Source organism: Stenella coeruleoalba (genome assembly GCF_951394435.1).
Source record: "Stenella coeruleoalba genome assembly, chromosome: 11".
Classification (NCBI taxonomy): domain Eukaryota; kingdom Metazoa; phylum Chordata; class Mammalia; order Artiodactyla; family Delphinidae; genus Stenella; species Stenella coeruleoalba.
The window spans coordinates 29,285,649-29,301,805 of NC_137157.1; the positions used below are offsets into that span (position 1 = coordinate 29,285,649).

Genomic DNA, 16,157 nt, shown 5'->3' on the forward strand with positions numbered 1-16,157 from the left:
ATTCTATTTTATAGGTTAAATCTCATTATCATGTTGTAACAATAAGAGTAGAAAGTCATGGTCATATATTTACTAGGATCTGGCTTGTTTGAATAGACTTCCAGTAAAGCACAATTGCTTTATGACTGATGAATGCAAACCTAAATTCTGACTTTATAATTGTTGTCAACTTTGAAGAATTTTGGTATTTGTCTTCATTAAGTGTTTTAATCATTCGAAAGTTTCTTTTTAATGCTTTTGTATTTTAATGCTAATGCATCTATTACTATTAGAAAATACAATAATCTCCCATCAATGAGAAAAATGTTTTAAATAGAAAATCCAGACAAAGTTTATGAAGAATATAGGGAAAAGACCAGTTAAATATAATGAGTCAGTTTCTTTGCTAAAGTTACACTTTCTTATAAGAGCATAAATATGAATAGTATTTGGGGGAAACAATTAAATTTTTATGAAGTTGTTAGAAATAATTGTTTCATTAGTTGTCCATTGCTAATTAAATTCATATTTATATTTGCTTGTATATGGGAAAGTTTATATTCCTATTTTTATGTGAGCAAAACATATTCAAGAATATTTAACTACTTCCCTCATTTTTTTCCAGATGATCTAAGGAAGATTGATCTGACCTCAAATTTAATATCTGAGATTGATGAAGATGCATTCAGAAAGCTACCTCGACTCCGAGAGCTTGTCCTGCGTGACAACAAGATAAGGCAGCTCCCAGAATTGCCAACCACTTTAACATTTATTGATATTAGCAACAATAGACTTGGAAGGAAAGGAATAAAGCAAGAAGCATTTAAAGTGAGTTTTGAGTTTGAATATGAAAGACTTTCATCTTCCCATTCCCTTTGCTATCAATGACTAGCCTTTTTATTTCCACAAAGGGATTCAATTTGATGAGAGTTTTAACTCCTAAAATAAACTTTACAACACTATGTATCATGCTTTGGGGAAATACTGTGTTCTGGTACATTCTGAGGCTGCTCAATCACCAAGAACAGAAAGCAGAGCTGGAATAAGAAGTGCGTGGCTATCTGGAGCACCACTCTATAAATTGCACCTGGAAATGCTGTAAGCTGGGTGAATTGTATTTACCAAAAATGCCACTTAACAAGAGTATCTTATGTGGTTGGAAGGACAACTACTTGTACAGAGTGTGGGTGGTGCCTTTGAGGGTAGAAACCTTCTAAATTATTTTGTAAGGAGAATGGATTCAGTTAATCTTATGCATTTTGTTTTTTAAGTGAAGGAAACAAGTTTGGGGTTAGAGTGACTTGCTTGGAATAACAGCATAGAATCTGAGAATAGTAACCAGATTGGCTTTCTTACCCACTCTTACTCCATTCAAGCTGCTCCTCTAAATATATGTTGAACAAACAAATTTAAACTACTGTTTGAAGGGACATCACATTACTTCCATGGAGGCTACAGGGGGTTACATGGACCCGTTAGCACTGAGCAATGGTGGAAACCCTGTCTCTCCACTAACTCTCCTGTGACACCACCCTGGTGGGCAAGGAAGTTAGGGCACCTCATTAGAGCCTGGCAAAGGCCAAAATCTAGTCTCTCCACTCAGATTTTGTTGGCATGGGTGGTAGTGAGTCACAGTTTGTCCTGTGATGTTTGGCTAGAGTAGACCTGTTATTATCTAAACTTATTCTGTCTTGCTAGGCTGCCCTTTACCTGGTACTTGGGCTGGAGCAAGATTTTGTTGGGGAGAACTTTTCATTTCTCCATTCCTGTAACATGAAGGAAATTCTTGCTATGTCTCACCAAAATCCTCAAAATCCTATTGCAGAGTGTCTTCTGTGGGAAGTCGCTGCCTTGCTTAAATAGAGAAAGTTAGAGTGGGCAAAGAAAGCTTCTGCCTAGAGATTGAGAAACATGTTTCATTTGCATAGAGAGATATTTGCTTGCTATCAATTCTTCCAAAACTCATTTGAATTGTCCAGTAACACAGAAAACTAATTTGCCTCAATTTTGCAAAACAAGACCTGAACAGGCATGTATTATTTCACAAATAGTTTCACAGACAGGGAATTAAAAATACAACTGTAGCACCACTAATTTTTATTAAGACCCTACATTTGGAATGTTTACAGGATATGTATGATCTCCATCATCTCTACCTCTCCGATAACAACTTGGAACACATCCCTCTGCCACTCCCAGAAAATCTACGGGCCCTTCACCTCCAGGTAGGCTTCTGCTACTAAGTTATCCCCAACACCTCCATGGAAAACAGAAGCAAACAGGTGAAGGTGGGATGCAAAAGCTGTTTATAATGGCATGTTGATACACTGTGACAATTTTTCTTTTCTTTTCTCCTGTCTTTAATTCATTCTCTCAATCTGAGTACAAGGTAATTGTACATTCATGACTCTTATCTCTACTGATTTATTTCTGATGAGTTTAGTCTTTATTTTCATTCTTTGCCAAGTCATAATGCATCTTTTTGACATACAAAGCTTCTTTTAAAAAAATGAGAGCTTCATCTGCTGAAGAAATGTGTAAAGATTAGAAATGGAAGAGAAAAAGAGGGAAAGAAAAATCTGATTTGATTTCTAGCTTTCAGGGGGGGAAAAATGTCAGTTTTAGGTCTTGATTTTAGGTTCCATGTACTGAGGAAAATTCAATCCTAGGACATTCCTATCTGCTGAGAGATGACAGACTTCCATCTCTCTGGATTAAGAAAATGCAGTTTTTTCTAAACAAACATATTTGAAAGCTTGCATTATTTTAAATCCCTTTAAGCTACATTTTATCTCTGAAATAATGAGTGAAAACACATTTTCAAAATGTTATGATCTAATATTTTCTAAATATATTAAAAATACGATCAATTAAAACAAATGTTTTTGGTTGTTGAAACAAAGAAAGATAAATTATTTCAGATATGAGTAACTTTTGTTCTACAGCTGTAATCAATGTAATAATTTCATCTGTGGAATAAATCTGTAGGGAACACAACCATTATGTGCTCAAAGACACGATATCATGGTGTAATATTACAATCTTTTAGCAAAAAATAAAGTATAGACCATCACAAGAAGTGATTTTGCTATGTGAGAGCAAGTTTGATTCTTTTTTTCTCTGTGGACCCTGTAATTATTTACCTCTGTGAACTTTCTTTTATTCCTAGTTATATCTTTCCATACTTCTTTTTGGTGTCTTTTTGTGAATATCTGTCTATGAGTCTTGTCTGAGTCTGTCACTTTTGAGAGTTTTTCTGGCTGTGTTAACTTCCTTAATGTGTATTCCCTTTCTGGTGCTCGTCCTGTTTCTCTATGGCTCTCTCTTGGTCTCTCTTTTTCTGGGGGTGAATTTCTATAAATATGAGGATTTCTTGACTTGTTTAGGATTGGAAGAGGATTTTCAAGGGCATCCTCAGGGAAATTTTGGAATTTTTTTCCAATTCTGAATTAAATTTTATTATTATTGTCTTTGCTGATATTAACTTCTACAGAGTAACCAGGTCTCTGATGTTATATTTAAACTGAATGCGCTTGTATATACAATATAAGATTTTTTTTTGAAGTAATTGGCTTTACAGTCCCTATTCTAAGGTTTAAAAAGGCATTAAGTGAACCTTTTAAAATATTTCTCTTTCACAATCACCTCAGCAATATCCAGTATAAAGCTGTTTTTAATTTAAATTATCTTCATTTTATATTCATTTTAATACTCATATAAAAATCTCCTTTTTTGATTCATTTGAAAAATGTTTTTCACCATATGGTATAATAATTAAGAATGACAACTCTGGCAAAATCAGACTCCCTGGGCTGAAATTCTACTTGACACTATTTAATGATTAGACAAATATCTAAACCTCCCTGCGTCTCAGTTTTAGTTTATAAAGTGGGTACTGCATTTACTGATACATGAGAAGTATCACTTAAAGGGGAGGCATGATAATTATTAACAATGTGTATCTATTACCTAGCAAAGAAAATAGTACAGTGCATAGGCACTAAATCTGTATTATTCCTCATGGGCACTTTGTAATCATAGAGAGTCAATCCATCAGAAAGATGTAATGCTTATAAACACATGCACCTAACAACAGAGTCTCAGAATTTATAAAGACTACACTATCGGAATTAAACGGGGAAATAGACAATTCAACAATAATAATTGGATTCCTCAATACTCCACTTTTAATAGTGGATAGAACAACTAGCCATAAGATCAACTAAGAAACACAAGACTTGAGCAACATTATACACCAACTAGCCCTAACAGTCATCTATATAACATTCAACCCAACAACAGCAGATATACATTCTTCTCAAGTGACAAGGAACATCTCCAGGATATACAATATACGAAGCCACAAAACAGGTCTCAACAAACTGAAAAGAATTGAAATCATACAAAGCATTTTTCTGATTACAATGAAATTAAAATAAAAATCAACAACAAAGAAAACAGGAAATTCACAAATATGTAGATATTAAACAACACCTTCATTAATAAGCCATGGATCAGAATAGAAATCTAATAAATTAGTTCAGCAATATGACAGTTTACAAAATCAATACATAAATACTAATGTATATGTATATACTAGAAATGAAAAATCTGAAAATAAAATTAAGAAAACAAGCTTATTTGTAATAAGAAAATATGTAAAATAAGAAAACAAACTTATTTATAATAGTCGCAAAATAATAAATTACCTAAGAATAATATTAATAAAAGAATGCAAAATTTGTATACTGAAAACTATGACATATTGTTGAAAGACTTCTGCACAGCAAAGGAAACAATTAACAGGGAGAAGAGATAACCTATGGAATGGGAGAAAATATTTGCAAATCATACATTTGAGAAGGGGTTAATATCCAAAATATATACAGAACTCAAACAACTCAATAGGAATAAAACAAATAAGCTAATTAAAATATTGGCAAAGGAGTTGATGAGACATTTCTCTAAAGAAGACATACAAATGGCCAATAAGTATGTGAAAAGGAGCTCAACAAGACTAATCATCAGGGAAATGCAAATCAAAACCACAAAGAGATGTCACCTCACACCTGTTAGAAGGGCTATTATCAAAAAGACCAAAGTTAAGTGTTGGCAAGGATGTGGAGAAAAGGTAACCTTTGTACACTCTTGGTGGGAATATAAGGTGATACAGATATGGGAAACAGTATGATATTTCTTCAAAAAAAAATTAAAAACAGAACTACCGTATGATTCAACAATCCCACTTCTGGGTATATGTCCAAGGGAAATGAAATAAGTATCTTGAAGTTATCTGCACGTCCATGTTCATGGTGTCACTTGTCACAATAGCCAAGATATGGAAACAACCTAAATGTCTGTCAATGGATGAATGGATAAAGAAATTGTGGTCTATGTATACAATGGAATATTATTAAGCCTGAGAAAAGAAGGAAATCCTGCCATTTGCAATAACATGGATGAACCTGGAGAAATAAGTGAAATAAGTCAGCTATAGAAAGAAAAATATTATATGATCTCTCCCATGTGTAAAATCTAAAAAAGTCAAGCTCAGAGAATGGTGGTTACCAGGGACTGGGGGGTGGGAGATATAGGGAGACATTGGTCAAAGGGTATAAAGTTTTAGTTATTCACAATAAACAAGTTCTGGAGGTGTAACATACAGCATGGTGACTGTAGTTAATAACACTATACCGTATACTTCAAATTTATTGAGAGTAGATCTCTAGTGTTCTCACCAGACACATACACAAAAGGTAACTATGTAAGGTGATGGAAATGTTAATTAGCTTGATTGTGGTAACCATTTCACAATGTATACATAAATCAAAACATAATGCAGTACACCTTAAATATCTACAGTTTTATTCGTCAAAGGTACCTCAATAAACCTGGGGGGAAAGAGAGCTAAATAAAGGAAAGATATCCCCATATTCATGTTTGGAAGTCTTAATATTAAGATGGAAATACCCCCCAAATTGATCTACAAATATTTTAAGTAGAAACTCACAAGTAATTTATTAAATTATTTGAACTAATCAATGAGTTCAGCAATGTGGAAGGTTATAAAATCAACATAAAATATCAATTGTATTTCTATGCTAGCAATGAACTAAACCACAATGGGATACCACTTTACACCCACTTGGTTGGCTAAAATAAGAGACAGACAATTACAAGTTTTGCTTAGGATGCAGAGAAAAATGGAACCCTCATACATTACTGGTAGAGGTGTAAAAGAGTGCAGCTATTTTAAAAAGCAATTTAATACTTCCTCAGAATATTAAACACAGAGTTATCATATCACCCAGCAATTCAACTCCTACGTACATATGCAAAAGAACTGAAAACGTATGTCCACACAAAATTTGTACACAAATGTTCATAGAAGCATTATGCATGAGAGCCAAAAAGTGGAAACAATCCAAATTCCCATTATCTGATAAATGGATAAACAAAAATGTGGCATATCCATAGAGAAGAATATTATTGAGCAATAAAAGAAAAAGTACTGATACATGCTGCAGCATGTGCGAATCTTGAAAATACAATCCTGAGAGGAAAAACCCAGTCACAAAAGATGATATATTGTTTGATTCCCTTTGTGAAATGTCTAGAATAGGAAAATCCATAGAAACAGAAAGTAGTTTAGAAGTTGTCAGGGGCTAGAGGTTGGGGAAAATGGGGAGTTATTTCTAATATCTATGGGGTTTCTTTGGAGGATGTTTAAAATGCCCTGAAATTAAACTGTTGTGATCCTTATACAAGTCTGTAACTATATTGAAAACCACTGAACTGTACACTTAAAATGGGCGAATTTTATGGTATGTGAAATGTACTCAATAAAGCTATTTAAAAAAATCTAGGGCTTCCCTGGTGGCGCAGTGGTTGAGAGTCCGCCTGCCGACGCAGGGGACACGGGTTCGTGCCCCAGTCCGGGAAGATCCCACATGCCGCGGAGCGGCTGGGCCCGTGAGCCATGGCCACTGAGCCTGCGCGTCCGGAGCCAGTGCTCCGCAACAGGAGAGGCCACAACAGTGAGAGGCCCGCGTACAGAAAAAAAAAAAAAATCTAGTTCTGGGCCCTGCCCAGACCTATATCTTCCTGACATTTGCTCACTCTCTCCCTCACTTCACTTCAGCCATGTTGACTTTTTTTCCCATTCTTAAACTTTCCATACTAATTACTCAGAATTGGAACTTGGTGTTCTCTCTGCCTGGGATATTCTTGCCTCAGCTCTTTCCATGCCCATGTCTCCTTGTCACTCCATGCTCAGCTCCACTGTTGCCTCTTAAGATAACTTGTCACAGTCACCATCCTTTCTTCTGAGTTCACATCCTTTTTTGAAATAACTTGTTTTCTTTAAATTTGTTTTTTCACCTCCTTATTGTATATTCCCATTACTGAAGTACAAGCTCCGTACTTGTGTATTATGTTAATTGATTTATCCCCACTGCTTAGAAAGTGCTTGATGTATAATAATCACATAACGTGCATTTTTGGATGAGAGAAGGAATGAAAGAGTAAAAACAGGGGTGAAGCAAAATGGACTATATTATTAATCAATACCAAGAATATGTTATATCATGTCTAATCATTTATTTTAATCTTTTTTAGAATAACAACATTCTGGAGATGCGTGAAGATACCTTCTGCAATGTTAAAAATTTGACTTATATTCGTAAGGCACTAGAGGATATTCGATTGGATGGAAACCCTATCAATCTCAGCAAAACTCCTCAAGCCTACATATGCCTACCTCGTTTGCCTATTGGGAATCTTGTCTAATTGCAGATAATGGTCAGCGTTATGATGCCTGCTACAACAAAACAATTCTTACTGCTCTCTTACAAAAGAAAACTCAGCATGATACTTTCAAAATGTGTTCTGAAAGATAATTACATAAAATACAGCTAAAAGTTATAATATATGATAGCAATTTAGGAATCTAAGAAAACACGAGATGAATCAGGAATAAACTAAAAGATGTACAGAAAGTGCAAAACTAAAAGATAGAAAATATTTCACAGATATTCTTATATGTCACATGTAATCTGCAAGTTTTAGGGATTCATATCCTCTATAATTTTAAATTAATCATATAATAAAAATTAAAAATTAACATTTTAGGTATATTGCCAAGATTTAAATGTTTTTAATTAAACTTTTCTCTCCTTTTTTTTCACTAAAACATGTTTCTTTTTTCAAATTCATGAAAGAAAATGAAGAAAAGAATAAAAATATTTGAAAATTATAATGGCTTTGTGGAAAAATATTCATTATAATCACAACATGCAAATAAGCATAATAATATACATAGCTTCAGTATTTGAAAAATATTTTATCATCTTAAAGACCTGCCAACTCATTTCAGACCTTTCCTAAACTGACACTGGCATATTTCTGTGCCTGTGAAAAAAATAAAATATACAAAATGGAAAACATAAACAATGATATGAAAATCACAGTAGGGAAGAAGTTGAGGAGTACCTTCTAGAAAAAGTTGATCTTTCTGAAATGTATGATAATAATACAGGCACTTGCTTAAAAACTGAAAGATAACAAAAGAGTATACAATGAAATGTGAGTTTCCTTCCAGCAGCAAACCCTAAGCTCCACTCCTTAGAAATAGTCAATGGTTTCTTGCATACTTTTATTAAGTTTTCCATAAGAAACAAAAACTTGCACATAAATAATTTCCCTTTTTTTACAGAAAAGTGTATGCATTTGCTACATGTATATATATACCACCAATATGTACGTATCAGTACATGTAAACATGGATTTTTAAGCACAAAAGATAATCACTATTCTGCACCTTCCTTGTTTCACTTAAAAATATTTCTTGGTGATGTTTGTCATATCGGCACATACAGCTCTACTGATTCTGAACAACACATATCAGCCCATTACAAGGATATACATTGTTATAATAGGAGCCAATTCTCAGACACAAAATACGTACCAGGCATCTACTGAGGTGTTCTGCATGTATTAATTCACAACATCTTAGGAGCTGGAGATAGTAATGACTATTCCAAGTCACAGATCAGAGACAGAGCTTAAATAATTTGCCCTGGATTAAGGGCTGACTCCAAAGGTCTATCCTATTCCACTCCACTGTCCCGCCTCAAATACTATGAATGTAACTTTTCCCTGTTTTATAATACAAGAAAGTGGTGTACAGGCTGGACAGAGAAGTTGTTATGAACTGAATGTTTACCCCCAGAATTCCTATGTTGAAACTCTGACCCTCAATGTGATGGTGTTTGGAGACAGGGCCTTTGGAAGTTTAATTAGGGTTAGATGAGGTCATGAGATAGGGTCCTCATGATGGGATTTGTGCCCTTATAAGAAGAGAAAGAAAAAGAGATTACTCTGTGTGTGTGTTTGTGTGTGCGTGCGTGTTTATGTATGTGCACATGCACTAAGGAAAAGCCATGTGAGGACATAATGAGAAGTCAGCCATGTGCAAGCCAGAGAGAGAGCTCCCATTAGAAACCAAATCAGCTGAGACTTTGATCTTGGACATCCTAGCCTCCAAAACTCTAAAACTGATCCCTGATTAAATACAATCCTTTTTTTAATGACAACGTTTTTTTCTTTATGAATTTGCTACACACATTTACTTTTCTCTAAATATTACAGGTTATTTTCCAAAAGGGAGGACACTGCATTTTATTGCCCCGTATTACAGTGTACTTTAAAACTATTTATAAGCAAACATTTCCATTTAAAATTCCTAATTAATTCTTACTGAATACACAGGTTTTTCAGATGACAGGCCTAAAATGTGTTGTGTTAATCGTCTGAAAACCCTGAGTTATTATAGGGTTAGTAATATTTTCAAAGGACGATAGCAAATAATACCTACACATAGTACTATTATGAGTGTGAAATTCACATCCTTACTTCTCTTTAAATCTGTAGCAACACTGTCTTTGTAGTTATCTCATTACAAAGTTAATTTTCCCTTCCTAATTTACTTAAATAATATGAGAATTCATAAATGTTTTGAAAATACTGAAGTGGTATTCCCTGATTCACAACATGCCTCACCAATTTGCAAACTAACCCCACAACTTCCCAAATTATGAAGACAAAGCAATGAGTTATTTTAAATTCCTTTTTTCTCACTTTCAAAAAGTCAGAAAGGCTTAATACCTTGTATTTAGCCTCTGGAACTGCTAGATGGTTTCAAATTACATGATTATATTCACGGTGGAAAAAGGCACGTTTTTGAGAGTGCATAAAATGAGTTCTATTGACATTATTTTTCGTATAACATAGCAATGCATTGGTTACAAAGATAAATCTGAAATACTTGTTGTATTTCATTTCTCTGACCAAATGTATCAGGTATATCCAACTTTTCTCTAAAGAATTTTATTTACAAGTTTAATTAGCTGAGGTTTGAGTTCCAAAAGCCTGTCAAAAAATACTAAACTCTAATAAATATACCCAATGCCACCACACTAGAATAAATAATAATTAATATTGGCAACCTGGAGTAATTTAAATAAGGTATTCATGATCAAATATATTTATAAAGGGTCTAACTTCACGTAGTTTCTTTCATATAAGGACTTTCACTGACTGAATTTTGAACGAGTTACTACTGCCATCAAGTGTTAGGATTCATTCTTTTCAAGTCACCCAAATGCACAAAAATCAACACCAAGACTGCAGTGTTTTCAACTTAACAACATAATCCTCTGAATAACATAAAACATAGCAAAACCCATGCTATCACATGGCACTTATCAGAATTTCAAAATGCAACAATATCATTAAAATCTCCCAAATAAAGTTGTAACTAGTTAATACGAAGGACATATTTTACTGCATTGACTTGAAACGTGTGGCAAACAGACTCTAAGTTGATCCCCAATGATTTCCTGCCTCTTGGTGTTCATGCCTTTGTGTAATCCTCTCTCCTTGAGTGCTGGTAGGACCTGGGCCTTGTTTCTGACCAATAGGATATGGCAAAGGTGAGTGATGTCACAAAAGTCAAGCTCCATGATTATAATACGTGTGTGTGTGTGTGTGTGTGTGTCTCCGTGTGTGTTCATTGTGCTAGGAAGCACTAAGGAGATGCTCTTGGCTGGCTTGATGGGGTGACCAGCCATGTTGAGGAAGCCCATGGAAAGGAACTATGGGCAGCCGCTAGAACCACTGCTGTCCTCGAGGACCTGTAGTTTACCTCGAAACCTGAAGGCTTCCTTCAGCCAACATACAGCTAAAGGGTATGGCCCTCAGCTATACAGCCACAGAAAACAAAAGAAAACAAATTCTGCCAAGAATATGAATAATCTTGGGAGCAGATTTTCCCTAATTGAGCAGCAGGATGAGAACCCAAATGGCCAAATGCTTTGATCACAGCCCTGGTAAGACCCTGAGCAGAGGGCACAACTAAGCTGTTCCAGGATCCTTGGAAACTCTGAGATAACAAATGTATGTTGTTTTAAGTAACTAAGTTTGTGGGAACTTTTTATGTAGCAATATAAATGAATACAATATATAAAAACACGGTGTGTTATATTTTAATGTTGAATCAAAATAATTCATTTTGCAGCATTTAAAGAGTATGGGTCAATTTTAAAAGTCTTTAAAATTTCTTAGCTGCATTTCTGACAGTGGTTTTGAACATGTTCTTGTGCTAATTTTCTTGGGTGATTTACCAGTACGTGTATTATAATGTCAATCTATTGAAAAAAACAATAATCATAAATTGTAATTTGCTGCTTCTCTTAAGAGTAGCACAAAACAATCCTGCATTAATTTTTTTTAATAGGGAGGATGAATATGAAAGATATACATCTCACCATGAAAAAAGTGTATAAAGCCAGTATTATTGGTATAAAGTTCACATCAACTGTTCAAAAAAATGATGTCCTTAATTACCTGTGAGTTAATCTTTTTTAAAAAAAAAGAAGAAACTGATGGGAATTCCACTAAGCAACATGTTCAATTTCTAAAGCTCTTAATTAAAACTCAATATCATATACCAAGTATATTCTTAGAAAAATAAATCTGGATTATCACCATTCCGTTTCAAGTTAAGCAGATCAGAGGCTGAGGCCAAGTGTACGAGTCTCCATCCAAAAAGAGACATTGGAGGCTAAAAATGTCAGCATTCTGCACTTTGAGTCAAGCAGGCTTGTCTCCTCAGCAAACCACAGAGCAAATGAACTTGAATGATGCCTGTGGAATCTATAGGTCCCACAGCAAAGGGTGGAGGGCTGAACCAGGAATCCATGTACTGTTCTCAATTTTCAAGCAGGAAGGCATAAATGACCTTTGTAAGCATCAGGGCTTCCCCTAATTTTGCTTCTCTATCATTCAATGGAAGCTTGTATGGACTCAGGTTCCCAGTGGGCAGTGTTCCATTTTTGCACAATTCCACTCAACACAGGAAGGTGATAAGGAGATATACTCAGTGGTTTTCTGTAGGATCAAGGCTGGTAGCACTTTCTTGATGTTTCTCAAAAGTGGGACAAGAAAAGGACCCAAGGATGGGGGTGTCTATTTTTGCATCAGGCACAGGGTTAGTTATCTTTACGCATACTGTATCAATTTCTTTACAAGTCCTAAAGCATGTAAATATGGTACTGATGATAGTTCACAGTTACTGAGTGCTCACAGGGTACCTGTGCTAAGTGCTTTAATCAATACCTTACTTAATCCTTAACATAACTCTGGAACAGGCACTATAACTATACTCATGGTATGGGTAAGGAACTGGAGGCTTCCAGAGGTTAATTGGTAAGTTGAAGTGGAAACACACCTCTACTTTTAAATAGACCTTGTGTTTTAGAGCAGTTTTAGATTCACAGCAAAACTGAGAAGGTACAGCGATTCCTCATACACTCTCTCCCCCTACTTATACATAGCCTCCTCCATTATAAACATCCTCCACCAGAGTGGTACATTTGTTAATAATGAACCTACATTGACACATCATTATCACCAAAAGTCCATAGTTTACATTAGGGGGTCACTCTTGATGTTGTACATTCTACAGATTTGGATAAATGTATAATGACTTGTATCCACCATATAGTATCATTCAGGGTAGGCTCTTGTCTATTTAAATCAAAGCCCATATTCTTAACCTTAATACTATAAAAGCTCCCAAGGTACCACACTGTCTGGTTAACAAAGGGAAAAATGTAATTGGCATACTAGCATTTTTAGGTACAAACCCATGGTATACATCCTGGTAATGTTTAATCAACGGACATATGTTTTGCATATGCTACAATTAGTAAACTGCTTGTCCATACAGATTCCTTGTACTCATCACCAGAGTCCTATTTAAGGTGCCTGGGCAGTGTAGTATAGTAATCTCATGGAGAATTTGGACTCTGAGGTCAAACAGGCTCAGGTTTACTAGCCCTGAAATTCATCAGTCCCACAGCCTTAGGTAGATTAATTTCGTTTCCTAATCTATGAGACGTGGTAACAATGCATAGATTGTTATCTTGCATAAGATAGGCATGAGGATTATGTGCCTGAGTAGGCATGAGGATTATGTGCCATGAGCCCACCTGCGCGCAGTAAGCACACGCAATAAACGTTTGCCGTCTTGTTTCAGGTACGTTGACACAGAGCTCCTAGGATTTAGAAGAGTGGGCACACACCACAAGGTAAGGAGTGGGGCCCAGTTTTCTGACTCCGAGGGCTTTCTCTTTACCCCCTGGGCCGTCCCAAAGGTGTAGGATATTGTTTTTCGATACACAAATTCTTCCCCAACCCCCACCTCTGCGTTCAGCCGAAGGTCCATCTTCTACAACCTCGCACCTCAAGGTGGTTTAAGGGTTCAGATAAACTGCCTCAAGCGTTTCCTAACGTGGGCAGCACAAATCCAGCCTCCCGCCCCTCGCCACCTCCCTCAAAAACTGCGTCACAAGCCCCCTGCGAATGTTCACGGGCAACCTCGTTCTGGGCGGAACTCCAACTCCACGCCCAGGGACAACGACCTCAACCCCAATTGGCTGTCTCCCTGGGCAACCAAGGATGCGGTGGGCGCGCAGGGCCCCTGGCCGGTATTTAAAGGCTGCCGCTGCCCACCCCGCCTCAGTCTAGCCAGGACGGCGGCGGTGAAGCACCTGGATTGAGGAGGAGCCGCAAGGTAACGCGCAACCCCTGCCCCTCCCGTCCCCAGCCCGAGCCTCCTGTGAGGCGGGGGTGTGTGGGACCCGGGAGCGGGTCTCACTGCGCGTCGCCCACCAACACCTTCCTCCCCCCCATCCTTACCCAGCCCCAGTCCCACCCAAACTCACCTGGACGAGACAACCCGGGTGCCAAGGGGCAGAGATTACGTGGAAGAACGATCGAGCGAGCAGAGAAGAGGGGTCCTTTTGGAGAGAAAGGCGTGATCCCAACAGCAGGCACGTGGTGCTGCGCAGAGAGAGAGACATGAGGCTCTTCAGACCGTCAGATCTGGCCAAACTTGACGGCAGCTTCTAGGACGCTTCCGTTTAGACCTCTCAGAGCTCCCTGAATCATGACCCAGCCCCTCGATAGAAAAGAGGATCCTCTTAACCTGGGCCACGGGGGGGCGTCCTCTGCCCCATTAAGCACCTGGTCTTCCTGCCATCGAAGGCTCAGGGGCGCTCCGGTTTACAGGCAGTGGCATCGCTATGGTCCCAAGGCCGAGTATGAGCCCCCAAGGAAACAGCCGAAGCAACAGCACGGCTCAGGACCTTGGTTCCAGCCACCCAGACGTCCCTCTTGGGCCGTGTATTCTAATTGGGGGCGCTGGGGAGGACCCTGGCACCCACCTCCGGAGGGATTCTGGAAGCCCCCTGGCCGGGTGCAAGTGATCCGGGTGTACGGCCTGCACCCATTCTGCCTTTGCTGCTGCTCCTGCTGGCGCAGCCCCTGGAACCCCGGCTGGGCGAGGCCCCCGGCCCGGAAGAAGCACTGGGGCCGCCGGGGCCGCGGCCTGCGCCGCGACCCTCGCCGCTCCTTCCAGAGGAGCCCTTCAGAGGATCTGAGCACGCTGCTGCGGCCGGTCAATCTGTGCGGGTGGCGGGAACCCGGCCTGCGGGCACCGCGGAACACCACCCAGTTCATCATGAACCAGATCTACGAGGATATGCGGCAGCAGGAGGCACTGCGGGCGCAGCAGGCCCAGGCGGGCGGCACCGCATCCGCGGCCGGCTCCTTCGGAAACGATGCGGCCTCCAGCGGTGGCGAGGAAGACGCGGAGCTGCGGGCAACTTTGTATAGCTTTGGGCAGAATCCCTCTCTAGCCTTCAGTCCGGACCCGGATGAGGAAAACCAGTCTCCAAGCCCACAGCCGGTAGAGGAAGAGGAGAGAAATGAGGAGGAGGAGGAGAAGTGTGGCGAGGAGGAGTGTGACTGCAAGGAGTTGGAGAGCGAGGAGGAGGACGCAGAGGGCGAGGATGAAGAGGAGGCCGAAGAACCTGACTCCGTGGAGGAGGGGGCGGAGGGGGAGGAGCATGAAGAGGAAGGGGAGGGGCTGGAGGAGGAAGAGCAGAGGGAGGAAGAGAACCGTTTGTCTCTGGAAATGCCTTTATCAACCTTAGTGGGGGCTGAAGAAGAGACAGAGAACTTTATAAACTGTACTTATTGAAACCCCAAACAGATAATTCCCAAAGTGCCACAGGAAGCTGACCTCATGGTACAGGACATTAACTGTTAGACATCAGGAAAGGGACTGGGGAATGAGATGGAACTGATGTGAGGCTAAAATGAATTAGCAACTTATTAAAAACTAATTAAAAAATGAGTTCCATTAACAAATATATCTATGTAAACCCCTTCTTTGGCCATTATAAAACGTTTAAAAATTGGTGTGCTTGTGTATGGCTATGACTGGGGGAGGGAGAGCTTTCAAATATAATTTAACTGGAAATAGTTAAAGGCCAAATAGTCATTACTACAGTTTGAATCTTTTCATTTGGTGTTTTCCCCTCTAGATGCTTGAGTTTTTCATTTTTTGTTTTTAAATTCTGGCAGTGCTGAAAATGTTTCTTTTTATAACAGATTTATACATTCCATGCCTAAGAAGCATGTGCCGTGTCTATTGAATGTCCATCAGTGCTCTTAACATGATAGCTGAAACTTTTTTAAAACGCCTATTTTAATATTTTTTTCTTGTAGTTTTTCCACCTTCAGAGTTCATTTTTGAGGGTTGTATCTTGGTA

General features: G+C 38.3%; 2 protein-coding genes across 2 annotated transcripts in view; both read left to right on the forward strand.

Moving 5' to 3' along the window:
• The window catches only part of EPYC (epiphycan), a gene marked incomplete at both ends in the record, with an annotated part of 35,576 nt that extends 27,809 nt beyond the window's left edge, over positions 1-7,767 (forward strand). The window contains 3 exons of the mRNA XM_079937715.1: positions 605-807; positions 2,109-2,204; positions 7,597-7,767. Of these exons, the coding sequence (XP_079793841.1) occupies positions 605-807; positions 2,109-2,204; positions 7,597-7,767 (470 nt within the window). The remainder of the gene's footprint in view (positions 1-604; positions 808-2,108; positions 2,205-7,596) is intronic.
• A 6,308-nt stretch (positions 7,768-14,075) lies between these two features.
• CCER1 (coiled-coil glutamate rich protein 1) lies at positions 14,076-15,583 on the forward strand (the record flags this gene model as incomplete). The annotated part of the gene is made up of 1 exon (XM_079937009.1): positions 14,076-15,583. Exon 1 carries the CDS (start codon positions 14,489-14,491, stop codon positions 15,581-15,583), a length of 1,095 nt encoding a protein of 364 aa, XP_079793135.1. The 5' UTR covers positions 14,076-14,488.
• Between the last annotated feature and the right edge of the window lie 574 nt (positions 15,584-16,157).